Genomic DNA, 27,500 nt, shown 5'->3' on the forward strand with positions numbered 1-27,500 from the left:
TAAGGAATATGTGGTGGTAACTGTTCCTGCTACAGAAACAATGTCGTTTGGTACATTTCCTGAGTGCTCTAGGATTCAATAGCTACGGATGATACAAGGGACGATGCTTATGGCAATGAGTGAATTTCTTCATGTTATCATACTTTTGTCTTCAATTCTAACTTGTATAGTAGTAAAAAATGTCATTAATTAGCATTATCACAGTGACGTGTACACACTGTTTACTAAAATGAGAAAATTATTTATGTATATGATGTTATCACATAAACTTTCTACTGCGGCTGCAGTGAATATTTAACAGTGTGTCACTGTCTTGTAGCAATAACTCTGTAATAAATTATATAGCATATTCAACTTGATGTTATTAGATTGCTTTAAAATTGTTTACAAGTTATCGACAAAGATAGGTCGACCATCGTGGTGGCATCAAGTACTTTTAAGACAAAATAAGCTCTTAACCAATTTCGGGTGTTGTAGGCAACACAACTAAGGGTAGAATATGATTACTCGTGTCATAAAATATATTAAGTGATGATTCATTGATGCTTCAGCCTTATCTAGGGCCATTAATGGGTTCATATGGTGTACAGTAATCCCATAGAGTTTATATCAAACTTGTGGATAAAAAGTACCATGTGGAATTTGTTGAAGGTTGTCATCCCTGAAATTGCCCCTAGAAATGAAATATCTCCACCAACCTTTCACAGCACGACCTGTACCCATAAGCTGGAATCACATTAGGCTTTTTTTCGCCAGCAGCAAACAGTTGCTGCCCAAAATGGAAAGCCCGAGAGCTTGTTGCGCAAAAAGGCTTCCCAATTGGACGGGAAGCAGCGAGCACAAACCGCGAGCATGATGTCTTATGTAAACAAACAAGAGGCTGCTGCAAATAGGACGTGCTCTTGCTTGGCAGTCTTAGGTCCAACAAGCCTCAAGAGATAATAAATATTTGCTTTGTTAATCCTGTGTTAGTTGCAGAATTCTGCAATTCATGTAATGTACCAATAATAACATGGTAATGCAACAGTTGGAAAATTTCTGGGCGCCATGATGAATACAGCTGATCGGTTTCATTTAACATTTTCCTATTTGCGCCTCGAACTGCGAGATTGTAGTGACGCTACAGCACTTTCACTCTCTATTATTGGCTGGAGGTTGGCGAAAACCTCGAGCAAGAAGTCACTAGTGTGATTCCACTATTAACCACCCTCTTTGGCCCCCTGGGTACTATTTTATTGGTGTATTTGACAAGCAGTATGCTCAATGTGTAGCCTGAGTTTCTGAGGGAAAGAAAGGAATGGCAGCTTTTGTCTGTCTGACCTGTTTGTGTGGGTTCTGGCTGAGGTGAACATAGACATTCTCAAACTATAGGAAAGCACCTATCTGTCCCCTCTTGTCCTGACTGGCATTTGAAGGCCGTACATGCCAGCTATGCTTGCTACAGAGAGAGAGAGAGAGAGAGAGAGGAGAGAGAGAGAGAGAGAGAGAGAGAGAGAGAGAGAGAGAGGAGAGAGAGAGAGAGAGAGAGAGAGAGAGAGAGAGTACAAAAATTGACCCATACACTTACCGCCCACGAGTCTATGAAGCCAACATCCGGCAGATGAGTCTTCAAAGGCGATACGGAACGATCTCTTTTTGTGAAGTCGTTGTCGGTTTGGCCATCGTAGGAGCCACAGAGGCCGAATAAGGATTCCTGCGTCTTGCTGGATGTCCAAATACTCAGTGACGTTGCACATATCTGTAACTATTGTTCAAAATGTTATAACACTGCCGAATGAGAGAGAGAGAGAGAGAGAGAGAGAGAGAGAGAGAGAGAGAGAGAGAGAGAGAGAGAGAGAGAGAGAGAAAAAAAAAAGAGAGAGACTGGTACTTACAGCTAAATTGCTTGATCCTAGCATTCGGATACAGCCTCTGTGTCTCCAAGCCAACACCGGAAGATCTCTGCCTCCCTCCTTTATTGGCCGAGGAATTTCGTCCATTATTTCATAAGGTTTTTCATTGACTTGTAACTGCCATGAATGAAATCAAAAAGAAATAAACTCCAATTATTTATCACATGGAATGGTCTTAATCATTCTTTTAATAGTCATATAGAAGGAATTTTTATCTATAAATAGAACCTGTTTTGAATAGTGGAATTTGTTCCCAATATCTGGGTTTTAGGGCCTGGGAGGCTATTTGGGATCGAAGTGCAACTTGGAGAGGAAGATTTGCAGTTGCAATATGAAGTAGAATGAAGAGAGGTTGGGCAGCAAAACTGGAAGAATGGAAGAAGGAATGGGGGTAAAATGGAAGGGTAGAAATATATCGATGTAAGGGGCTGAAGGGGGCCGGTTGTGTTTCAAATATATTTTAGCAGTGCCTGCAGTGAAAGCACTACCCCATGAAAGGTAGGCCAAGATAGCGTGGTAGCCGGCAAAAAAGTTAGCCTTCCTGTTTCATAAGAGAGGTCGCTCTACTGGTAAACGAATTTTCCGGCTTAAAGTTAAAGTAAGTTGATACAAGTTAAGCAGTTAATTTTAAGTGATCGTTTTAAAATGTACTGAAGAACTTTTATTGAATTTGAAAAAAAAAATAAAGGAAAAGAATAATAGAAATTTGTAATACAATAGTAGTAATACTACAACGTTTCCTGCAATTTTCTATCCGGAAGTACGATGTCATTCAAGTGTTCTGTACCAAAATGCAAGGGAAATTATGACAACTGGCCTAAACTTAATATCTATAATTTTCCTGAAAACGAAGAAGGAAAAAATAAATGACTTGGGAACTCCAGTACAATTGATTGCCAGACAGGGAAGATGCCAACAGGCTACCCTAACCCTTACGGTGATTAGAACCTATTTAGATTGTCGGAAGGGTTTGAAGTTAACGAAAACTAATCTTTAATAGTTGTTAATGTAGTCAAACTTTACAAATCATATTATGCAAGTTACTCTGAACTACAGTTGGCCCTCCTTATTAGAGGGTTCTATCTTTGCGGATTCAGTCATTCGCGATACAGAGTAATTTAAGTAATATTGACTTGTAATATCTCTCTCTCTCTCTCTCTCTCTCTCTCTCTCTCTCTCTCTCTCTCTCTCTCTCTCTCTCTCTCCTCTCTCTCTCTCTAATTTTTTATTATCTTGTTTGAATAATTTTCGTTAAAAGAATTATTTCAATGAATAAAATTACTGTAAGGAAATTAGAATTCAAATAGAATTTACGATAAGGTAACTTCTTATTTGTTAACGAAAATATTTGCACTTTTGAAAACTAAATCTTTAAAATTACCATCATATGATATGAAATTTGTTCAGTTATAATTATCTCAAGTTTCGATAAATTATTATGATGCACCAGACTAAACAGGAAAGTCATTTTTCCCCATCAGTGCCAGAGGTCGTAAATCGCTCGCATCTGTCAATCTTTATTCTCATCTATCAACCTTTTTTTATTATTATTATTCTGACCGATAGATAAATAATGAGCCAATTGCAAAGGACTTGAACATTATGGTAGGACATATTTCACGTTCTTATCTTATGCTATGTTTATAGAGATTTCATTGAAAAAATATTTGTTTTTTCTGTAAAGAAATATGGTAGATTCAAAAAAGTTTTTTTTTTTTTATAAAACAAATAAAATGATACTCTATCTGTTTTAAGGCCAAATGTCTGTTATTATACCGAGAATTTGACTGTACGTATAATTTAAATACGGTTGAATGTGTAGTCCTTTTCCCTTGAGAGAGAGAGAGAGAGAGAGAGAGAGAGAGAGAGAGAGAGAGAGAGAGAGAGAGAGAGAGAGTTTCACTTGTGATAGGATAAATATTTATATGTTCATAGAAGAATAACTGCCAATAATGTATTTTCAGTATTATATTGTATACAAAGACGTGGAACACGTCATTCGATTTCATTAACATAGACTGACTAGTTTAACCGCACATCACATTTTAAAAAACCAGGACTTTTTAAAAAGGTAATTGTGCTTCATTAAAACATTTTTTTTTAAACTTTTGTTTTCATTTTCAGGTGTGTTTCAGTCATTAACTATTAGTGACTTTTTTACTTCACAGTATTAGAGAGTGTTGTTAGATACAAGTGTTTTATTGTTACTTATACATAGCGTGGTGTGGCGATGACTCAAGTGTTATGAGTCATCTTACCTTATACTAAAATTGTGTTACTCTACAATTACATGTGAAAAGCCGTATAAACTAAAATACAACTAGAGGGTCACCCAATAGAGCGCAGACCTTATGCTTGACCTTGACCTTGACCTTTGACCTTAGCGTGTATTAATTATCGTGGATATGAAATATGAACCAAGTTTGAAGTCTCTATGAAAACGATGTCCAAACTTATGGCTGATTAAGTGAATTGGAAATTGTGCATGACCGTGACATTGACCTTCCAAAATTAATCATTTCTAGCTTTTTACATAAGTTTCTTTACTCTACGATTAAAATTGTGGCCAGGAAGCTATTCACAAACAAACACTCACACTCACAGAAAACACTCCCACACACAAACAGGGGGTAAAACATAACCTCCATCCAACTTTGTTGGCGGAGGTAATGATAGAAAACACGTTAAAAGAATGTAGTGCACTACAAGGGGTTATCTAGTGAGTTAGTTAATCTCAGGTAGGCACTGGTCAATGAGTTGGTAGTATATGAGTTGACCCAGCCTAGGGTAGGAAGCATTCGCGGATTCTCGATCTTTTTGCCTGTCTGTGTTTTCTAACCCCGTGAATAAGGAGGGCCAACTGTACATTCAAGTTCCTTAACAAAAAAAAAACTGTACTGGTAAATATAGATTGTAGTCAGTAGTAAAGTTTTGATAAGGTTCTCTGTAAAAAACTTTTAATTGTCTTTTGAAGATGATTAAGTGCTTTCTTAATGCGCTATTGTGACTGTTCCCAGGGAATCAAGAAATCTATTTTTTTTGCAAAAATATCTTTAATTATGAGTAGTTATAGATAAAGAGAAACGCGAAAAAGATATAAAAGAAAAACATTTTACCGGAACATCCAAAAGAAATAACACAATTTTACCTTGTACAGTTCAGGTACTTGATTTCCTAAAGTGCCTATTTTGATGTCGTCACCTGGATTGTTTTGGAAAGTGGAAGGGCCAAAGCAGGCCCTTTCTTCTTCACATTTACTGAAAGGAAGACGTGACGTTTATGTCAAAGGTCAAAAGGTTAGTTTTAAATCGCAAGAATGTAAACTTGTTGTTCAATTAAAGACGTAAACAACGGTGTCCACAAATTTCCTTGTCTAAGAATGAGTGAATAGAAAAAGGCAAATAAATGTACCAATGTGGAAGGAAGTGAAAAGGAGCTTAGAGGTTAAATGGAGATAAAAAGTAAGGAGGTGCAGTTCAAAAGGTACCTGCCTTCGGTCAACAATTACCGAATGAAGCTGAGCCTGAAACTTTTTATCCTGTTTCCCACAGAAAGGAAAGGAGTAGAATGTGCTATGAGTAACTTTTATAGCTTGGAGATCTAAAAAAGGTCAGAATCGGTACCAATCCCCCAAAAATCTGGTCTATTGATAATTAACAAGGTAAAGAAAAAGAAACAAGGAGTAATCAATGTCATAATAAATTGCAACAGAAAAGCATTACTTTACAGATATGATAAAAAAACAATTTATTGCTTTGCAGTGTCGCTTGAAGTATAATTTGTTCTTGAAATGAAAAACAATAATATTTAAGAGCAAGAAATCTTATGCAAATTTCACAGTTCCAACCTGTACTCTTTGAAAACCCCAAACTGGGGATCGTGGGAAGTTGCCTTCTGCACCAGAACGGATTCGCACTTTGCGTTGTGTTGGTAAAACCAGCCGTCGAAAGTCGTCAGATTCTTGTCCATTTGCACAATGCATTTGTCACCTGAAAAAAGGAAAAAAATACTCAGTGTTTTAAGTATTTCAACTTTATCATACAATGCTTCCTTATCGCTAAAATCACTCACTGCTCCTCAGTATTGTTTTTTTTTTTTTTTTTTTTTTTTATACGATTAAACAAACCCAAGGTAATGAATGATGAGGTTTTAAAAACCTCACATTTTGCTCCATAACAAGTTTCTTGTACATCCAGACAATACACTAAAGTTATCAAGTCAATTTTTTTGACATCGCCATACTGTTGTATTTCATTTGAAATAACATATAGTCTCTCTCTCTCTCTCTCTCTCTCTCTCTCTCTCTCTCTCTCTCTCTCTCTCTCTCTCTCTCTCTCACACACACATATATAGGCTATGTATACATAATTTTGGGTTTACGTGTGTGTATATATATAGACATGTATATTCACATAAATACATATAGTACAAATATTACACCTGTATCAACATTAAGCCTTTTTTTATGGCAAGGAGTAAAAAACACGGACCACTGTCAGGTTTAAGGATTATTGCTTAGAATTATATATGTATATATATATATATATATATATATATATATATATATATATATATATATATATATATATATTGTATGTGTATTTAGTGTATAATGGCAGATAGAGAGATAGATAAAAGAACTATACAGAATCGGTATAAACTGTATCTTTATCATCATGTAATCTAAGTCATACTAACATTCTGTGTTGATTTTTCCGCGTTGCACCCACTTTCCGAGGCTACAGTACACACTGAAACATCCTGGTAATTTTTGGCCATTTTTTAAAATCTTTCCGTTGAATTCACATCCTGGAACAGATCGGTAGTGATCAAATGGGAGATACATTATTAGATAACATGTAGATAAAAAGAAACATTACTCAATTTAAACAACACAAAGGAAACGATCATGTATTCACAGATCAGAAGAAACATTACTTTGGTTCGTGTGGTTTTATATATTCCCAAAGGGTTGTGGTAGACTATAGGAAATGTCTCTTGACTTGCAGTCTGTGAGTCATGAGTTCAAGCCCACTCAATCTAGATTGTTTTCAATACTGTTAGCAACCACAGTCTCTGTGAAATAAGCAGGGGAGAGTTGAGAGAGGCCTATAGGTCCATGTTATTATTGTTATTATTATTATTATTATTATTATTATTATTATTATTATTATTATTATTATTTTTATTATTATTAGTACAAGGTAAGCTACAGCCCTAGTTGGAAAAGCAGGGTGCTATAAGCTCAAGGGCTTCAACACAAAAAGTAGCCCAGTGAGTGAAGGAAATAAACTACAAGAGAAGTAATGAACAATTGGAATGAAATATTTAAGAACAGTAACATCAAAATATATCTTATATATAGACTTTAAAAAACTTAAATACAAAAAAAAAAAAAAAACAGAGGAAGTGAAATAAGATAGAATAATGCCTGAGTATACCCTCAAGGGAGAGAACTCTAACCCAAGACAGTGGAAGGCCATGGTACAGAGGTTATGGCACTACTAAAGACTAGAGCAATGGTTTGCTTTTAGAGTGTCCTCGTAGAAGAGCTGTTTACCATAGCTAGAGTGTCTTTTCTACCCTTACCAAGAGGAAGGTAGCCACTGAACAATTTCAGTGCAGTAGTTAACTACTTGAGCAAAGAAAAATTGTTTGGTAATCTCGGTGTTGTCGGGTCTATGGGGACAAAGGAGAATGTGGAATGAGGCAGACTATTCGTTGTATGTGTATGAAAAGGATAAATGATCCATAACCAGAAAGAGGGATCCAATGTAGAACTGTATGGCCAGTCAAAGGAACCAATAACTCTCTAGCGGCAGTATCGTAATGGGTGGCTGGTGTCTTGGTCAACTTGCTACCTACAAACAGCTTGAGGAGAGAGTAAACCTCGACATTGGTCATATTTATAGTGAGACTCTAGAACATTATTCTCTCCCTTGCCTTTACTGCTCATGAGTGAACTTTAAAAAAAAAAGAACAACTTCAATTCTCCTTTTCCTTCTGTGTTATTTAGGTCCCGTAGGATTCTTTTTTATATCAGATTGGGTTTAAAGGTTTTAAAGGACTCTGATGAATAGCAGAGGCAAGGGACAGCGACAATGCCTATTAAGCAGGACAATTCCCGTAGAGACTAAGCATAATACATATGATCAGCGCCACAGCCCCCTCTCCACCTAGGCTAGGACCAAGGAGGCCCTGGCAATGGCTACTGATGACCCAGCAGCAGGTAGACCTATAGGCTCCGTCAAACCCCTCCCCCTCCTTAGTTCACAAGGCTGTTGTGGTTGCAGCGACCAAAGGAACAAATGAGAATGAGTGGGACGAACCCCAGCCTGTTAATCACAATGCAAGAACCCTACCACCAGGTCACCACAATTCTTCTTTCATTGGTAAAAGAAAAGGACTAACTAACCTGCAGCTTCTCTGGCATGTCGCCCTTGCGAGATAAGTATGTGGTTCAGAAAAAATATAAGTAGTCTTCCAGTCATCCTACAGATTATGATCTGAAACGAGAGGATATCAAACGTCAAAAGGAAATACTTTACAATTTACAGTAATTTGAAGTCTTTCCCTTTGATTTCTGCTTATCTTTGGTGTATTATGAATGAGATCCCCGAGCGTGTTTGTGTATTTGTGGATCCCATTAGAACTCATATAGATCAGAAATAATGATCCTTCCTGATAATTTATAGATGGAATTTTATCTTTAATCCAAAGACATTGAGGCTAAACAAATCACACATACATGTATAGGCTATACACACACGTGTATATATATATATATATATATATATATATATATATATATATATATTATATATATATACATATATATATATATATTATATATATATACATATATATATACATATATATATATATATATATATATATATATATATATATATATATATCTTTCTATCTATCTATCTATCTATCTATCTATATATATATATATATATATATATATATATATGTATATATATATAATCTTTCTATATCTATCTATCTATATATATATATATATATATATATATATATATATATATATTATATGTATATATATATATATATATATATATATATATATATATATATATATATATATATATATATATATATATATATCTCCAGAAGGTTCTCAGCTTACCAACATTCTGAGATACAAACAAATCCAACTGAAATTCTAAATCTGATATTGTGTCAAAATTTCATAATGAAATATATAATTTAATGCAGTAAGCAAGAAATTTGAAATATGAAACTGAATTATTTGTTGACTTTTGTAGCTGACTATTGTAGGCGTGTGGTTTAGGTGAAAAATTTAACAAAATTCCAGTTACAAACAGCTTCTTGGAACTTAGCAAGTTTGTAAGTTAAGGACCTTATATATACAGTATATATATATATATATATATATATATATATATATATATATATATATATATATATATATATATATATATCTATATATATATCTATACATTCATGAACTCTCTCTCCCCCCCCCCCTCTCTCTCTCTCTCTCTCTCTCTCTCTCTCTCTCTCTCTCTCTCTCTCTCTCTCTCTCTCTCTCTCTCTCTCTCTCTCTCTCTCGTGTTTATGAATGTATCGATATATATATATATAATATATATATATATATATATATATATATATATATATATATATATATATATATATATATATATATATATATATTTATATTTAAAAGTGTGTCCAGAAAAGATCTTGCTTTGTTACTAGAGCAGCTAAAATGATTAGATAGGGTTATAATAGGATTTAGTGAAATTAGAAGAACTGGAAAATCTTATGTAAAATTAAAAGTGTCATAAATTTTGCTTCAGAGGACATGAAAAGAGCAAAGAAAATGGACGGTTTTTCTTATTAATAAAATTCTTGCAGGTAGCATAGAAGAATTTTATATTACTAATGAAATTGGAGGATTTTATATCAAACTAAATAATTAGTATAAACTAAAATTCATACAGGGAAATAAATAAATAAAAAAAGTCTTCTACCCAAATATGGATTTTTATTTGGGAAAACACTTGGTTAGGGAGGGGTGTTGATGCGTAAGTAGTTCAAATGAAGAGGGGGAATCAGCAGTATGGAAATTTGGAGCAAGCACAAGAAATAACACATGCGATATGCTTGTAAAAGAAATGACTGATGAGATATGGTGGTTGTAGAATTTGGTAAAAGAAACCATCTTAAAATCATGTACACTTTTTTTTTTTCTTTAAAAAAAAGGAACTTTTTAAAGATGGACATGGAGAAGCCTAAATTGAAAGAAAAAAAAATTAAAAACGAGACATTTTATTATCAGTGAAAAAGTTTGTTTATTTAAAGATGTAACAGTGTTGAACAAGTTAAACTCAAGTGACTATTGAATGGTGAGAAGTAAAACATTTCTAGATCTGTTACTACCTCAGTCAAGGTTTCGTGATGCCCCCTATATTTTGCACATTCTTCTTGTAATGTTTTTTGCTGTTTTAGCTATATCTCTATTTGCTGTCTTTAACATATTTATTTCGTTCTCATGTTCTATAACAATCTTATTACTCCTTTCCAGATTATTCAATAATTTTTTTCTGTCTTCCAGTTTTTCTGCTACTTGTTCCATCTGAGAGTATTTTTCCTTATAGTTCATTCCTTTATTTTCATTAGTTTAAATATATTTATCTACTGGTTTATAGCATGTTTTGCAGAACCAGAATAGGCCAGTTATTTTGTCAAACTCAATAACTGCCAATTCTGTTTTTGCCAGACCATGACATGCTAAACAAGCCTATATTTCGCATCTATCACATGATGCACAATCACCTTCCAATCTTTTTTCTACAGTAGCCACATACTTCATCAAAATGTAGATTTGATTCTCTTACTTATGCTTTCTACATGCTTTCCATGTCTATGTCATTATTTCCTTGTACCTGATTAGAAATTATAAACTCTTAAGTCTATCAAATTATTGGTTTAATTACCCAGCTCTTGGGTACTGCTCCCTATATCTAACAATGACACAACTGTTTTGTCATATTTTTTAGTTTGGCCTTGTCCTGATTCAACATGTTTTTTCGTCATACACCATTCCTGTAATGATTTTAATAACTCTTTTTCCCTGTATTTCCATTTTTTTCAATAGCTCTTATATTCTTACCCCTGGTACTCATCTGAAGACACTTGTCTACGACCATACTGCTCATGTCAGCTTGATAACACAAAATTACTGCCGTAGGCTAATACTGTCTTCTTCATGAACTTCTAAATCTGAACTCACCTTAATTGCATAAATTGTACTGTATTATTCAATAACATAGTCCGATCAGCTGTTTGAATTATTTCACCTCGATTCCTCACTAATAAAACGTCTTCAGTTTCTAAACTTTCTTTGTTCAAGTGTTATTCAGTTAACCGACGTCCATTACGAGTTCTCTTCAGGCTTCCAATTTCAGATTGTGTTCAGCCAAACATATCTCATTGCACTATAACTCGTTTGTCTCTTGATGAATCCGTCCCCACATGCTCATGAGTTTGATTGCTTAATCTGGTTTATTAATGGTGATATTAATGTTCCTAATGCAATTATTTAAATTCTGTTCGAACACATTTCTACTTTAGTGGAAGATGCTGTCACCGAGTGGATGATGTAATCAACAATAATCTCCCCAGAATATTTTTTTTTTTAAATTATGAATTGTATTAAGAGTTGTAGATCAACTAGCCGCAGAGTATTAAAACAAATATTGCTATAGTTGTCCAATTATGTAGGTAATTGAAGTCATCCTAACGAGATTTAGAGAGAATTGGCATCACGCATTGTGCGCTCTGAATGTGTGCATTCATTTAGTTGTCAGTCGGTTGTTGAAGAACAGATTTTGTGGTTTGGCGTTCAGGAGGGGGAAGACGTCTGCCCTAGCCGTTGAGGTTACTATAGTCCATTTCTTTTAGCGAGTTATATTTGCACTGACTCACAACGGTGCCCTTTTAGCTCGGAAAAGTTTCCTGGTCGCTGATTGGTTAGAATTATCTTGTCCAACCAATCAGCGATCAGGAAACTTTTCCGAGCTAAAATGGCACCGCTGCGAGTCGGTGCAAATATGACTCGCTAAAAGAAATGGACTATAGGCAGGCCATGGAGATAGCCTTGGAGCTGTTGGCCAAGTCCAGGTCTTGAAAGGATACTCAGGAGGAGTCAAATGGTCATTAGCTTTCAGCTCTTTGGTGAACAAATGTTTGTTGTGTCAACAGGTGTATGTGTATTAATGTGGTACCAGTCATAGGCCATTGTCTGTCACTTGTGGTATATCATGTATATGGGTTAATTGTTAATAGTACTAAAAGCCATAAAGTGGTCAACCTTTGTCATTATCGTAGTATGAGATACTGTTCTTGAAGTATTTTCAGAAGTTATTCATGAAGTGTAGCTATTCACGAAGAGTACCGTTTAAATGTGATAATTGATTTCTAAAATATGTAACCGAGATTTATGATACAATTTATTTATTTATTTACTTAATATTGTTATTATTATTGTTAGTATCACTAGTGCTACTATTATTTGAATTTTGCATTGTACCTAAATTTCAAGGCGTTGGCCAGATAATATGTTCCTTAACTAGAAACAATTATTGATATACATGTGATAATTTGCATAATTTGTTATTTACCAGCCAAATTATTAACAGGTATCTCATAATTTCTGTATAAAGGTTGTTATGGTGAAACTTATGATAATACACTTGATCGCTTTCCTCAAGGTCCCCCCACTATCTCAGTCGTTCACACTAGCAAATATCCCTGAATATAAAGATTTATCTCAATTTATTATGGTGTTTATAAAAGAAAAGAAAAGAAAAAAGAAATCTTTAAGGGATTTTGAAGTTCGAAGCGGTGCAGAAGGAAAGAAATGTATATTAGTTCATCTGTTATAGGTCAGAAAACTAGATGTTTTCACACTTAGTGATTCAAAGGTGGAAGGTCATTGTGTGCGTGACTTAGTAGAAAATTCAGGGATCGTGGCTGTGATAGCAGAAAAGTGTAGAGGAACAAAAAAAAAAAAAGGTAATGGTTTTGATAGCTGAAAGTTGTAGAGGTGCAAAAAAGAAAAAAAAAGTAATGACTGTGCTAGCAGGAAGGTTTAGAGGGGCAAAACAAAAAAGGGGGTAATGGCTGTGATAGCAGAATGGTGTAGAGGTGCAAAAAAGGGACAATGGCTGTGATAGCAGAAAGGTGTAGAGGTGCAAAAAAAAGGGACAATGGCTGTGATAGCAGGAAGGTGTAGAGGTGCAAAAAACGGGGCAATGGCTGTGATAGCAGAAAGGTGTAGAGGTGCAAAAAAAAGGGGCAATGACTGTGATAGCAGAAAGGTGTAGAGGTGCAAAAAAAGGGGCAATGGCTGTGATAGCAGAAAAGTGTAGAGGTGCAAAAAAGGGGCAATGGCTGTGATAGCAGAAAGGTGTAGAGGTGCCAAAAGAGGAGCAATGGCTGTGGTAGCAGAAAGGTGTAGAGGTGCAAAAAACGGGGCAATGGCTGTGATAGCAGAAAGGTGTAGAGTTGCAAAAAAAGGGGCAATGGCTGTGATAGCAGAAAGGTGTAGAGGTGCAAAAAAGGGGCAATGGCTGTGATAGCAGAAAGGTGTAGAGGTGCAAAAAAGGGGCAATGGCTGTGATAGCAGAAAGGTGTAGAGTTGCAAAAAAAGGGGCAATGGCTGTGATAGCAGAAAGGTGTAGAGGTGCAAAAAAGGGGCAATGGCTGTGATAGCAGAAAGGTGTAGAGGTGCAAAAAAGGGGCAATGGCTGTGATAGCAGAAAAGTGTAGAGGTGCAGAAAAGGGGCAATGGCTGTGATAGCAGAAAGGTGTAGAGGTGCAGAAAAAGGGGCAATGGCTGTGATAGCAGAAAGGTGTAGAGGTGCAGAAAAAGGGGCAATGGCTGTGATAGCAGAAAGGTGTAGAGTTGCAAAAAAAGGGGCAATGGCTGTGATAGCAGAAAGGTGTAGAGGTGCAAAAAAGGGGCAATGGCTGTGATAGCAGAAAGGTGTAGAGGTGCAGAAAAAGGGGCAATGGCTGTGATAGCAGAAAAGTGTAGAGGTGCAAAAAACGGGGCAATGGCTGTGATAGCAGAAAGGTGTAGAGGTGCAAAAAAGGGGCAATGGCTGTGATAGCAGAAAGGTGTAGAGTTGCAAAAAAAGGGGCAATGGCTGTGATAGCAGAAAGGTGTAGAGGTGCAAAAAAGGGGCAATGGCTGTGATAGCAGAAAGGTGTAGAGGTGCAAAAAAGGGGCAATGGCTGTGATAGCAGAAAGGTGTAGAGGTGCAAAAAAGGGGCAATGGCTGTGATAGCAGAAAGGTGTAGAGTTGCAAAAAAAGGGGCAATGGCTGTGATAGCAGAAAGGTGTAGAGGTGCAAAAAAGGGGCAATGGCTGTGATAGCAGAAAGGTGTAGAGGTGCAAAAAAGGGGCAATGGCTGTGATAGCAGAAAGGTGTAGAGGTGCAAAAAAGGGGCAATGGCTGTGATAGCAGAAAGGTGTAGAGGTGCAAAAAAGGGGCAATGGCTGTGATAGCAGAAAGGTGTAGAGGTGCAGAAAAAGGGGCAATGGCTGTGATAGCAGGAAGGTGTAGAGTTGCAAAAAAAGGGGCAATGGCTGTGATAGCAGAAAGGTGTAGAGGTGCAAAAAAGGGGCAATGGCTGTGATAGCAGAAAGGTGTAGAGGTGCAAAAAAGGGGCAATGGCTGTGATAGCAGAAAGGTGTAGAGGTGCAAAAAAGGGGCAATGGCTGTGATAGCAGAAAGGTGTAGAGTTGCAAAAAAAGGGGCAATGGCTGTGATAGCAGAAAGGTGTAGAGGTGCAAAAAAGGGGCAATGGCTGTGATAGCAGAAAGGTGTAGAGGTGCAGAAAAAGGGGCAATGGCTGTGATAGCAGAAAGGTGTAGAGGTGCAGAAAAAGGGGCAATGGCTGTGATAGCAGAAAAGTGTAGAGGTGCAAAAAACGGGGCAATGGCTGTGATAGCAGAAAGGTGTAGAGGTGCAAAAAAAAGGGGCAATGACTGTGATAGCAGAAAGGTGTAGAGGTGCAAAAAAAGGGGCAATGGCTGTGATAGCAGAAAAGTGTAGAGGTGCAAAAAAGGGGCAATGGCTGTGATAGCAGAAAGGTGTAGAGGTGCCAAAAGAGGAGCAATGGCTGTGGTAGCAGAAAGGTGTAGAGGTGCAAAAAAGGGACAATGGCTGTGATAGCAGAAAGGTGTAGAGGTGCAAAAAAAGGGGCAATGGCTGTGATAGCAGAAAGGTGTAGAGGTGCAAAAAAGGGGCAATGGCTGTGATAGCAGAAAGGTGTAGAGGTGCAAAAAAGGGGCAATGGCTGTGATAGCAGAAAGGTGTAGAGGTGCAAAAAAGGGGCAATGGCTGTGATAGCAGAAAAGTGTAGAGGTGCAGAAAAGGGGCAATGGCTGTGATAGCAGAAAGGTGTAGAGGTGCAAAAAAGGGGCAATGGCTGTGATAGCAGAAAAGTGTAGAGGTGCAGAAAAGGGGCAATGGCTGTGATAGCAGAAAGGTGTAGAGGTGCAAAAAAGGGGCAATGGCTGTGATAGCAGAAAGGTGTAGAGGTGCAAAAAAGGGGCAATGGCTGTGATAGCAGAAAAGTGTAGAGGTGCAGAAAAGGGGCAATGGCTGTGATAGCAGAAAGGTGTAGAGGTGCAAAAAAGGGGCAATGGCTGTGATAGCAGAAAAGTGTAGAGGTGCAGAAAAGGGGCAATGGCTGTGATAGCAGAAAGGTGTAGAGGTGCAAAAAAGGGGCAATGGCTGTGATAGCAGAAAGGTGTAGAGGTGCAAAAAAGGGGCAATGGCTGTGATAGCAGAAAAGTGTAGAGGTGCAGAAAAGGGGCAATGGCTGTGATAGCAGAAAGGTGTAGAGGTGCAGAAAAAGGGGCAATGGCTGTGATAGCAGAAAGGTGTAGAGGTGCAGAAAAAGGGGCAATGGCTGTGATAGCAGAAAGGTGTAGAGTTGCAAAAAAAGGGGCAATGGCTGTGATAGCAGAAAGGTGTAGAGGTGCAAAAAAGGGGCAATGGCTGTGATAGCAGAAAGGTGTAGAGGTGCAAAAAAGGGGCAATGGCTGTGATAGCAGAAAGGTGTAGAGGTGCAGAAAAAGGGGCAATGGCTGTGATAGCAGAAAGGTGTAGAGTTGCAAAAAAAGGGGCAATGGCTGTGATAGCAGAAAGGTGTAGAGGTGCAAAAAAAGGGGCAATGGCTGTGATAGCAGAAAGGTGTAGAGGTGCAGAAAAAGGGGCAATGGCTGTGATAGCAGAAAGGTGTAGAGGTGCAGAAAAAGGGGCAATGGCTGTGATAGCAGAAAGGTGTAGAGGTGCAAAAAAGGGGCAATGGCTGTGATAGCAGAAAGGTGTAGAGGTGCAGAAAAAGGGGCAATGGCTGTGATAGCAGAAAGGTGTAGAGGTGCAGAAAAAGGGGCAATGGCTGTGATAGCAGAAAGGTGTAGAGTTGCAAAAAAAGGGGCAATGGCTGTGATAGCAGAAAGGTGTAGAGGTGCAAAAAAGGGGCAATGGCTGTGATAGCAGAAAGGTGTAGAGGTGCAAAAAAGGGGCAATGGCTGTGATAGCAGAAAGGTGTAGAGTTGCAAAAAAAGGGGCAATGGCTGTGATAGCAGAAAGGTGTAGAGGTGCAAAAAAGGGGCAATGGCTGTGATAGCAGAAAGGTGTAGAGGTGCAAAAAAGGGGCAATGGCTGTGATAGCAGAAAAGTGTAGAGGTGCAGAAAAGGGGCAATGGCTGTGATAGCAGAAAGGTGTAGAGGTGCAGAAAAAGGGGCAATGGCTGTGATAGCAGAAAGGTGTAGAGGTGCAGAAAAAGGGGCAATGGCTGTGATAGCAGAAAGGTGTAGAGTTGCAAAAAAAGGGGCAATGGCTGTGATAGCAGAAAGGTGTAGAGGTGCAAAAAAGGGGCAATGGCTGTGATAGCAGAAAGGTGTAGAGGTGCAGAAAAAGGGGCAATGGCTGTGATAGCAGAAAAGTGTAGAGGTGCAAAAAACGGGGCAATGGCTGTGATAGCAGAAAGGTGTAGAGGTGCAAAAAAGGGGCAATGGCTGTGATAGCAGAAAGGTGTAGAGTTGCAAAAAAAGGGGCAATGGCTGTGATAGCAGAAAGGTGTAGAGGTGCAAAAAAGGGGCAATGGCTGTGATAGCAGAAAGGTGTAGAGGTGCAAAAAAGGGGCAATGGCTGTGATAGCAGAAAGGTGTAGAGGTGCAAAAAAGGGGCAATGGCTGTGATAGCAGAAAGGTGTAGAGTTGCAAAAAAAGGGGCAATGGCTGTGATAGCAGAAAGGTGTAGAGGTGCAAAAAAGGGGCAATGGCTGTGATAGCAGAAAGGTGTAGAGGTGCAAAAAAGGGGCAATGGCTGTGATAGCAGAAAGGTGTAGAGGTGCAAAAAAGGGGCAATGGCTGTGATAGCAGAAAGGTGTAGAGGTGCAAAAAAGGGGCAATGGCTGTGATAGCAGAAAGGTGTAGAGGTGCAGAAAAAGGGGCAATGGCTGTGATAGCAGGAAGGTGTAGAGTTGCAAAAAAAGGGGCAATGGCTGTGATAGCAGAAAGGTGTAGAGGTGCAAAAAAGGGGCAATGGCTGTGATAGCAGAAAGGTGTAGAGGTGCAAAAAAGGGGCAATGGCTGTGATAGCAGAAAGGTGTAGAGGTGCAAAAAAGGGGCAATGGCTGTGATAGCAGAAAGGTGTAGAGTTGCAAAAAAAGGGGCAATGGCTGTGATAGCAGAAAGGTGTAGAGGTGCAAAAAAGGGGCAATGGCTGTGATAGCAGAAAGGTGTAGAGGTGCAGAAAAAGGGGCAATGGCTGTGATAGCAGAAAGGTGTAGAGGTGCAGAAAAAGGGGCAATGGCTGTGATAGCAGAAAAGTGTAGAGGTGCAAAAAACGGGGCAATGGCTGTGATAGCAGAAAGGTGTAGAGGTGCAAAAAAAAGGGGCAATGACTGTGATAGCAGAAAGGTGTAGAGGTGCAAAAAAAGGGGCAATGGCTGTGATAGCAGAAAAGTGTAGAGGTGCAAAAAAGGGGCAATGGCTGTGATAGCAGAAAGGTGTAGAGGTGCCAAAAGAGGAGCAATGGCTGTGGTAGCAGAAAGGTGTAGAGGTGCAAAAAAGGGACAATGGCTGTGATAGCAGAAAGGTGTAGAGGTGCAAAAAAAGGGGCAATGGCTGTGATAGCAGAAAGGTGTAGAGGTGCAAAAAAGGGGCAATGGCTGTGATAGCAGAAAGGTGTAGAGGTGCAAAAAAGGGGCAATGGCTGTGATAGCAGAAAGGTGTAGAGGTGCAAAAAAGGGGCAATGGCTGTGATAGCAGAAAAGTGTAGAGGTGTAGAAAAGGGGCAATGGCTGTGATAGCAGAAAGGTGTAGAGGTGCAAAAAAGGGGCAATGGCTGTGATAGCAGAAAAGTGTAGAGGTGCAGAAAAGGGGCAATGGCTGTGATAGCAGAAAGGTGTAGAGGTGCAAAAAAGGGGCAATGGCTGTGATAGCAGAAAGGTGTAGAGGTGCAAAAAAGGGGCAATGGCTGTGATAGCAGAAAAGTGTAGAGGTGCAGAAAAGGGGCAATGGCTGTGATAGCAGAAAGGTGTAGAGGTGCAAAAAAGGGGCAATGGCTGTGATAGCAGAAAAGTGTAGAGGTGCAGAAAAGGGGCAATGGCTGTGATAGCAGAAAGGTGTAGAGGTGCAAAAAAGGGGCAATGGCTGTGATAGCAGAAAGGTGTAGAGGTGCAAAAAAGGGGCAATGGCTGTGATAGCAGAAAAGTGTAGAGGTGCAGAAAAGGGGCAATGGCTGTGATAGCAGAAAGGTGTAGAGTTGCAAAAAAAGGGGCAATGGCTGTGATAGCAGAAAGGTGTAGAGTTGCAAAAAAAGGGGCAATGGCTGTGATAGCAGAAAGGTGTAGAGGTGCAGAAAAAGGGGCAATGGCTGTGATAGCAGAAAGGTGTAGAGGTGCAGAAAAAGGGGCAATGGCTGTGATAGCAGAAAGGTGTAGAGGTGCAGAAAAAGGGGCAATGGCTGTGATAGCAGAAAGGTGTAGAGGTGCAGAAAAAGGGGCAATGGCTGTGATAGCAGAAAGGTGTAGAGGTGCAGAAAAAGGGGCAATGGCTGTGATAGCAGAAAGGTGTAGAGTTGCAAAAAAAGGGGCAATGGCTGTGATAGCAGAAAGGTGTAGAGGTGCAAAAAAGGGGCAATGGCTGTGATAGCAGAAAGGTGTAGAGGTGCAAAAAAGGGGCAATGGCTGTGATAGCAGAAAGGTGTAGAGGTGCAGAAAAAGGGGCAATGGCTGTGATAGCAGAAAGGTGTAGAGTTGCAAAAAAAGGGGCAATGGCTGTGATAGCAGAAAGGTGTAGAGGTGCAAAAAAAGGGGCAATGGCTGTGATAGCAGAAAGGTGTAGAGGTGCAGAAAAAGGGGCAATGGCTGTGATAGCAGAAAGGTGTAGAGGTGCAGAAAAAGGGGCAATGGCTGTGATAGCAGAAAGGTGTAGAGGTGCAAAAAAGGGGCAATGGCTGTGATAGCAGAAAGGTGTAGAGGTGCAGAAAAAGGGGCAATGGCTGTGATAGCAGAAAGGTGTAGAGGTGCAGAAAAAGGGGCAATGGCTGTGATAGCAGAAAGGTGTAGAGGTGCAAAAAAAGGGGCAATGGCTGCGATAGCCGAAAGGTGTAGAGGTGCAAAAAAAAAAAAAATAGTAACATTGTAGGACACATGACCCTATAGAGATGAGTTTGAGTTTTGCTTAAAATTGAGTGGGACAGATGATTAGTATTTGATATTAAGTAAACAAGTTCAGTATAAGAAAAGAATTAATATAAAAGAATGTTTTTGGGAGGATCTGAATATGTGCCTGGCTGTGTTCGTCTGCAAAGGTGGAGGTGGTTGTGCTAGGTTATTTAAATGATTTAGTAAGTTATGTAGGAAAAATAATTTATAGTTGATAAACACTTTGAACCAGGAATAATGATGTTAGAAGAGCGAGTGAAATTGTGTTTAAAAAGTTGTAAATTCATTATATAGAAAGAAGTATATGGTAATGTATGTGTGAATGAATGGAATTTAGGCCATATGGCGCAATTGGAGAATGAATGTTTGTTAAGGAATTTGTTTTGGAATGTTATACCCTGAGGTATGGATTATTTGGTTGAAGAATTGAAAAATAATGTTCTTAATACCCAAGGTACAAATTTGGACACAATAGAGCAGGGGCACAATAAGTGAATTCCGTTGCAAGTCATTTCTTAGTCCAAGTCGGACCCACTATCATCACTTTCATAATCATCAAAATTTCCATCACTTTCATTGTTTTCATCAAGGCTTTCATCATCAGACGTCTGATCATCGTCCATCGTCTCAAGTATATCAGCCATACTTGTAGGAAGTGCAGTTCTCTTTAACCAACAGGGTTCTAGATTTCCATCCTTCATCATCCAACCATGATCCACAGCTGGATGAGGGACCTCAGGTTTGGGATAATGGGCACGTTTCCATATCGCAACCTGATAGTTCACCTCCTGATATGCTCCTTTAGACACTCTTGGTGGCTGAAGAGATGAAAGATCAACATTCTTCTCTGATTTGATGAGCTTCTTGTGTAGGTGTAAGAAAGAGAAATGTTGTGGACGCATTAATAATCTGCCTGGTCAGGGAAAGCTGTGTTTATTTTACTTTAGAGATACCATTTATTTGTACAATGGTCTTACACATTCTTGGGGTAGAGTTCCCTTGCTTGAGGGTACACTCGGGCACACCATTGTATCTTATTTCTTTATCTCTTGTGTGTGTGTGTTTTTTTTCTTAGTTTTTTATAGTTTATATATGAGAGATCTATTTAAATGTTGTTACTGTTTTTAAGATATTTTATTTTAATTGTTCATTATTCCTCTTGTAATTTATTTCCTTTCTTCACTGGGATATTTTTCCTTGTTGGAGCTGCTTTTCCAAGAAGGGTTGTAGCTTAGTTTGTAATATATATACACATGTATGTATATGTATATATACATATGTATATATATATATATATATATATATATATATATATATATATGTGTGTGTGTGTGTGTTTGTGTGTGTATATTATAAAGTACTTGAAAAATAAGAGCTTTCCTCTTTTCGCTGTTAAACTATATAGAATCCCAAAGGACGTTTTCTCACTTGAATTTTCTATAACATAATTATCAAGTCATATTTCTGGAAACTAATTTTTATTTGATGCTGAATATATCTGCTCTCAATCATTTTCAATTGAATTTTGGATTTACTGTCATCTGTTTTTTTGTGGGGTTGGGTAGGAACCCCTTTAGTTGGGGGTTGGGATATGATCTCCTACAGTAGCCCTATACATTTCTTACAACTGCTCAAATTGAATGATCTATCCTCGTCTATATGTCATGTTTTTTATTGTAATCTTCAATTACACTGAATCTCCTGATTTCAATATAATTTAACTAGCTATTGGTGCACATCTGATGAATGTTATTCACTTTTATATTTAACTGTTTACGTATATTTCATAATTATTCTGACAATCTTTAAATTAAAATCCCAATCTTAAATATTTACATCTTCTCCATCCATGGAATCATATGTGTACATGTTTGGTCTCAGACATTGAGCCTTGAAAATGTTAAAGCTTTAGACACTGAGGGTTCAAAGTTCACAGCAGCGAGTGTTCAGACTTCTAGAGGTCAAACATAAAAGAAAAGGGAAGTAAGATCATCAAAGATCTACATAAATTTATAACTAACAGGTTACAGGTCAGAACGACTAATTTTATGGACTCCTCGTGTAAGTTATAGTTTCTGCTGCATATCTCTCAGGGTCTTCAAACTACAAATTTAAAATTATTACTTGTCCTGGATTTTCTTTCATAATTTTCCATGTGACTATATGAGTATTGTACTTTATCCGTGGCCAGTGTGTTGACATAGACATTATATAGGAAAATAGTTAATCTTGTTCAGGTTCCAGTCTCTTTTTGAGGGGGGGTGGGGGTTAATTACTCGTTTTTCGTTCATCGCATTCCTTCTAAGTGCATGTTTTCTCCATGGAAAAGACGATTTCCCCATTATAACCCCCTTTAGTTTGACATCATTTCATATCTCAAAAGACCAGTAAGTACTGAATACAGTGTTTCTTCAGGGGAGTTACTTGAATGCTGAAACCTGCCATTTTGTTTTGGTAGATTTTACTGTTCCTTTTAAGGTTTTCAAAAGTGAGACGGGTTGCTGCTCGTTTTGGTCCAAACCCAGCCCTCATAAACTCTACCCTATTCAAATTTAATACTGGAAACTAGTTCGAATGCTGCAAGAGCCCGTGACTGACCACAGTGTCTTGTGATCTACAAGGACAACATTCCTTTAGATGGTCATGTTAGATTTGCAATGTGTAAGAGTCAAATTAAATGGAAAATGGCGCTGACACTAAGAAGAAACGTCAGTTCCCCTGTTACAGAATTCCTTGATTATTGAGCTTTGGACAACTAGGTTATGTTGCTTAAATATGACTGAAAATCATTGCTGACGAGTAAATAAAAATAGTAATTTTCTACCTAACACCAGAACAGGAGGAAGTGTAGTGTCCTTAAAAGCACTTAAACTTTAGTGATCGATATATTCCAAATGATTCCATCAGAAAGTTTTAACTATGGCGTAGTTTTCAAACTCTGATCTCGATAAATGAAAAAAATGATAAAACCAGTAGGATAACTTGCCTTTAATTTCAAGTTGAGCAGAGAGGATGATAGCCAAGTTAAGCTAACCCAATGGCGGCCAGATATTTGTAAGCAAACCACGTGAGACCGGCTCTCATGCCGTTACCTTCCTAACTGAAACCTCAGACAATAAACCAGATATTATATCGTTACACTAAGACCTTTCCAACACCTGCGGACAGTGGTACACCTGTGTTTTAACATTACAGCACAGAATTTTAATTTTGGGGTGACACACCTGCCTAATAACATTACAACACAGAATTTTAATTTTTGGGTGGCACACCTGTCTAATAGCATTACAGCACATAATTTTAATTTGGGAGAGGCACACCTGTCTAATAACATTACAAGAGATAATTTTGATTTTGGTTGGCACACCAGTCTAATAACATTTCAGCACAGAATTTTAAATTTTGGTCTGGCACACCTGTCTAATGACATTACTGCACAGAATTTTAATTTTTGGTCTGGCACACCTTTTTAATAACACTACTGCACAGAATTTAAATTTTTGGGGTAGCACACTTTTCTAATAACATTATAGCACAGAACTCAAATTTTTGTGTAGCACACCTGTCTAATGACATTACAGGACAGAATTTTTATTTCTGGTCTGACACACCTGTTTAATAACATTACAGCACTGAACTTTAATATTGGAGTGGCACACCTGTCTAATAACATTACAGCAAAGAATTTCAATTTTAGAGTGGTACGCCTCTCTTAAAGCATTACAGCACAGAATTTTATTTTTGTGTGGCACTTCTATCTAATAACATTACAGCACAGAATTTTCATTATTTGGGTGGTGCACTTCTCCAATAACATTACAGGAGAGAATTTTGATTTTTGGGTGGCACACCTGTCTAATAACATTACAACACAGAATTTAAATTTTTAGGGGCACAGATGCGTTTTAACATTACAGAACAGAATTTTTATTTTTGGGTGGCACACCTGTCTAATAACATTACAACACAGAATTTAATTTTTTTAGGGGCACACTTGCGTTTTAACATTACTGAACAGAATTTTGATTTTTGGGTGGCACACCTGTCTAATAACATTACAACACAGAATTTAAATTTTTTAGGGGCACACCTGCGTTTTAACATTACAGAACAGAATTTTTATTTTTGGGTGGCACACCTGTCTAATAACACTACAGCACAGATTTTTAATTATGGGGTGCCACACCTGTCTAATAACATTACAGCACAGAGTTTTAATTTGTGGGTAGTACACCTCTCTAATAACATTCATCATCATCATCATCATCATTATCATCATCATCTCCTACGCCTATTGATGCAAAGGGCCTCGGTTAGATTTCGACTGTCGTCTCTATCTTGAGCTTTTAATTCAATACTTCCCCATTCATCATCTCCTACTTGGCACTTCATTGTCCTCAGCCATGTTGACCTGGGTCTTCCAACTCCTCTAGTCCCTTGTGGAGCCCAGCTGATTGTTTGGTGAACTAATCTCTCTTGGGGAGTGCAAAGAGCATACCCAAACCATATCTATCTACCCCTCATCATGATCTCATCCACATATGGCACTCGAGTAATCTCTCTGATAGTTTCATTTATTATTATTGTTACTATTATTTGCTAAGCTACAACCTTTGTTGGAAAAATAGGATGCTATAAGCCCAGGGGCTCCAACGGGGAAAATAGCTCAGTGAGGAAAGGAAACAAGGAAAAATAAAATTTTTTGAGAACAATAACATTAAAATAAATATTTCCTATATAAACTATAAAAACTTTAATAAAACAATAGGAAGATAAATTAGATAGAATAGTGTGCCCTAGTGTACCCTCAAGCAAGAGAACTCTATCCCAAGACAATGGAAGGCCATGGTACAGAGGCTATGGCACTACCCCAGACTAGAGAACAATGGTTTGATTTTGGAGTGTTCTTCTCTTAGAAGAGCTGCTTGCTATAGCTAAAGTATCTCTTCTACCCTTACCAAGAGGAAAGTAGCCACTGAACAATTACAGTGCAGTAGTTAACCCCTTGGGTGAAGAATTGCTTGGTAATCTCAGCGTTGCCAGGTGTATGAGGACAGAGGAGAATATGTAAAGAACAGGCCAGACTATTCGGTGTATGTTTAGGCAAATGGAAGGTGAACCGTAACCAGAGAGAAAGATCCAATGAAGTACTGTCTGGTCAGTCAAAGGACCCCATAAATCTCTAGTGGTAGTATCTCAACGGGTGGCTGGTCCCCTGGCCAACCTGCTACCCTAATATTTACAGTATTATAACGTGTACAAAGACTTTGAACACGTCATTCGATTTCATTAACATAGACTAACTAGTTTAACCGCACATCACATTTTAAAAAACCAGGACTTTTTAAAAAGGTAATTGTGCTTCATTAAAACATTTTTTTTTAAACTTTTGTTTTCAATTTCATTTGCGTTTCAGTCATTAACTATTAGTGACCTTTTTACTCCACAGTATCAGCGAGTGTTGTTAGATACAAGTGTTTTATTGTTACTTATACATAGCGTGGTGTGGCGATCAACTCACGTGTTATGAGTCATCTTACCTTATACTAAAGCTGTGTTACTGTACAATTACACGTGAAAAGTCGTATAAACTAAATTACAACTAGAGGGTCACTGAGTTGAGCGCAGACCTCCGCCATGGCAGCTTATTTCTCAACCTTGACCTCTGACCTTAATGTGTATTAATTAGCGTGGATTTTCATACACTAAAATATGAACCAAGTTTGAAGTCTCTGTGACAACGATGTCCAAACTTATGGCTGATACGTGAATTGGACATTTTGCTTGACCGTGACCTTGACCTTCCAAAATTTAACAATTTATAGCTTTTCACATAACAGTTAATCCCTACAAGTTTCATTACTCTACGATTAGAATAATGGCCAGGAAGCTGTTCACATACAAACACTCACACACACAAACAAACACACAAATAGAGGGTAAAACCTAACCTCCTTCCATCTTCGTTGATGGAGGTAATGATAGAAAGCCCATGAAAAGAATGTAGTGCAGTCTAGTGGATTAACTAATGTGTTAGTCAATCTCAAGAGGAATGTGGCCACTGAACAATTACAGTGCTGCAGTTAACCCCTTAAGAGAAGAATTGTTAGGTAATCTCAGTGTTGTCAGGTGTATGAGGACACAGGAGAATATGTAAAGAATAGGCCAGATTATTTGGTGTATGTGTAGGCAAAGGGAAAATAAACCGTAACCAGAGAGAAGGATCCAATGTAGTACTGTCTGGCCAGTCAAAGACCCCATACCTCTCTAACGGTAGTATCTCAACGGGTGGATGGTGCCCTGGCCAACCTACTACCTAATAACATTACAGCACATTTCAATTTTTGGGAGGTGCACTTGCCTAATAACATTACAGCACAGAATTTTAATTTTGGTTTGGCACACCTTTATCATAATATTACTGCAAAAAATTAAATTTTGAGGTGGCACACTTGTGTAATAACATTACAGGACAGAGTTTTAATTTTTCTTTGGCGCAGCTGTCTAATAACATTACTGCACAGAATTTTAATATTTGGGTGGCACACCTCTCTAATAACATTACAGCATAGAATTTTAATTTGGGGTGGCACGCCTGCCTAATAACAATACAGAACGGAATTTTAATGTTTGGGTGGCACGCCTGTCATAACATTACAGCACAGAATTTAAATTTTTGGGTGGCTTAATTGTCTAATAACATCACAGCACAGAATTAAGATTTTTTTTGGGTGACACACCTATCTAATAGCATTATATCACAGAATATTAATTTTTTGGTGTCACACCTGTCTAACAACATCACACCACAAAATTTCAAGTTTTGGGTGGCACAATTGTCAAATAACATTACAGCACAGAATTTTAATTTTTGGTTGACACACCTGTCTAATAACATTGGACCACACAATTGTAATTTTGTAGTAACTATGGAGGAATGCTAACATACAGATATCATTTAATAAGTCATTTTGATGCTGAGATATAGAGTCAACCAAATATTTTAGTTTGGAAAATTGCCAAGATATTTGTTTATGAGAAAAAGCTTGGTAAGTAATCTATGTAATCTTGGATCCAAGAGGATTATTCCACCATTCAAGAAGACTGTGTGCACGTCACTTTATCAAATTCGAAGAGTTGATACCGACGAATAGTTCATCATTACTCGCTGCAACCTAATTTGTCGTCACTTCCTTTTTCCCATGTACTCCCCATATTATTCATTGAGCTACTTCCCTTTGTTGGGCATTCTGTAGGTCCCTATGACTGAAGTAGTTTTGGCTAGCCCCCTGAATCCTACTGCAAGATGTGTGCTTCGTCTTTTCCTCTATCCCTCATAACTCACAGGTGAATCATCTTCATTTTTTCTACTTTTTTTTTTTTTTTTTGCATATTTTTGATAACTTTATGAGAGACTTCAGGCATTTTCCAAAAGAATGAGACCAACCTGACCTCTCTATGACGAAAATTAAGGTTGTTAGAGCAATTTGAAAACAATATATTGCAAAATGTGCTTGAAAAAGAAAACGCCTGATGGTTAAGGGTTGGAAAGTTCCAAATAGCTTGGGGGTAAAAGGGTTAAGAAATACTTTTCTATCGTAGCATGATAAGCCTTTATCTTTTATGATAACCTCTCTTGTACTAAATCCCTTAAATCCCTTACAGCTATATATCACATTCTGTCCATGCTTTCAGTGAATCTGAACATCATTTCCTTCTGTTTTATATCTACTGTCCTTTCTATTTCCTTGACTATCTTACCTTTATTTCCATTTCAAGTTTGTCTTTACAATATGGTTATAGTTCTTCAACCCTTATATCATACTTTGTATATACTCTTATCAAAATTTTGTCAC

At 37.9% G+C, this 27,500-nt stretch overlaps 2 protein-coding genes across 2 annotated transcripts in view; one reads left to right on the top strand and one right to left on the bottom strand.

Annotated features, from left to right (window-relative positions):
- The window catches only part of LOC137648243 (von Willebrand factor-like), a 10,233-nt gene extending 1,850 nt beyond the window's left edge, over positions 1-8,383 (bottom strand). The window contains exons 1-5 of the mRNA XM_068381166.1: positions 8,308-8,383; positions 5,740-5,881; positions 5,041-5,149; positions 1,875-2,009; positions 1,568-1,744 (exon numbers count right to left, since the gene is read on the bottom strand). Coding sequence (XP_068237267.1) covers positions 1,568-1,744; positions 1,875-2,009; positions 5,041-5,149; positions 5,740-5,881; positions 8,308-8,383 — 639 coding nt within the window. The remainder of the gene's footprint in view (positions 1-1,567; positions 1,745-1,874; positions 2,010-5,040; positions 5,150-5,739; positions 5,882-8,307) is intronic.
- LOC137648733 (uncharacterized) overlaps positions 1-27,500 on the top strand; it is a 332,677-nt gene that overhangs the window by 56,872 nt on the left and 248,305 nt on the right. The window lies entirely within an intron of this gene.

Source organism: Palaemon carinicauda, chromosome 10, assembly GCF_036898095.1.
Source record: "Palaemon carinicauda isolate YSFRI2023 chromosome 10, ASM3689809v2, whole genome shotgun sequence".
NCBI lineage: Eukaryota > Metazoa > Arthropoda > Malacostraca > Decapoda > Palaemonidae > Palaemon > Palaemon carinicauda.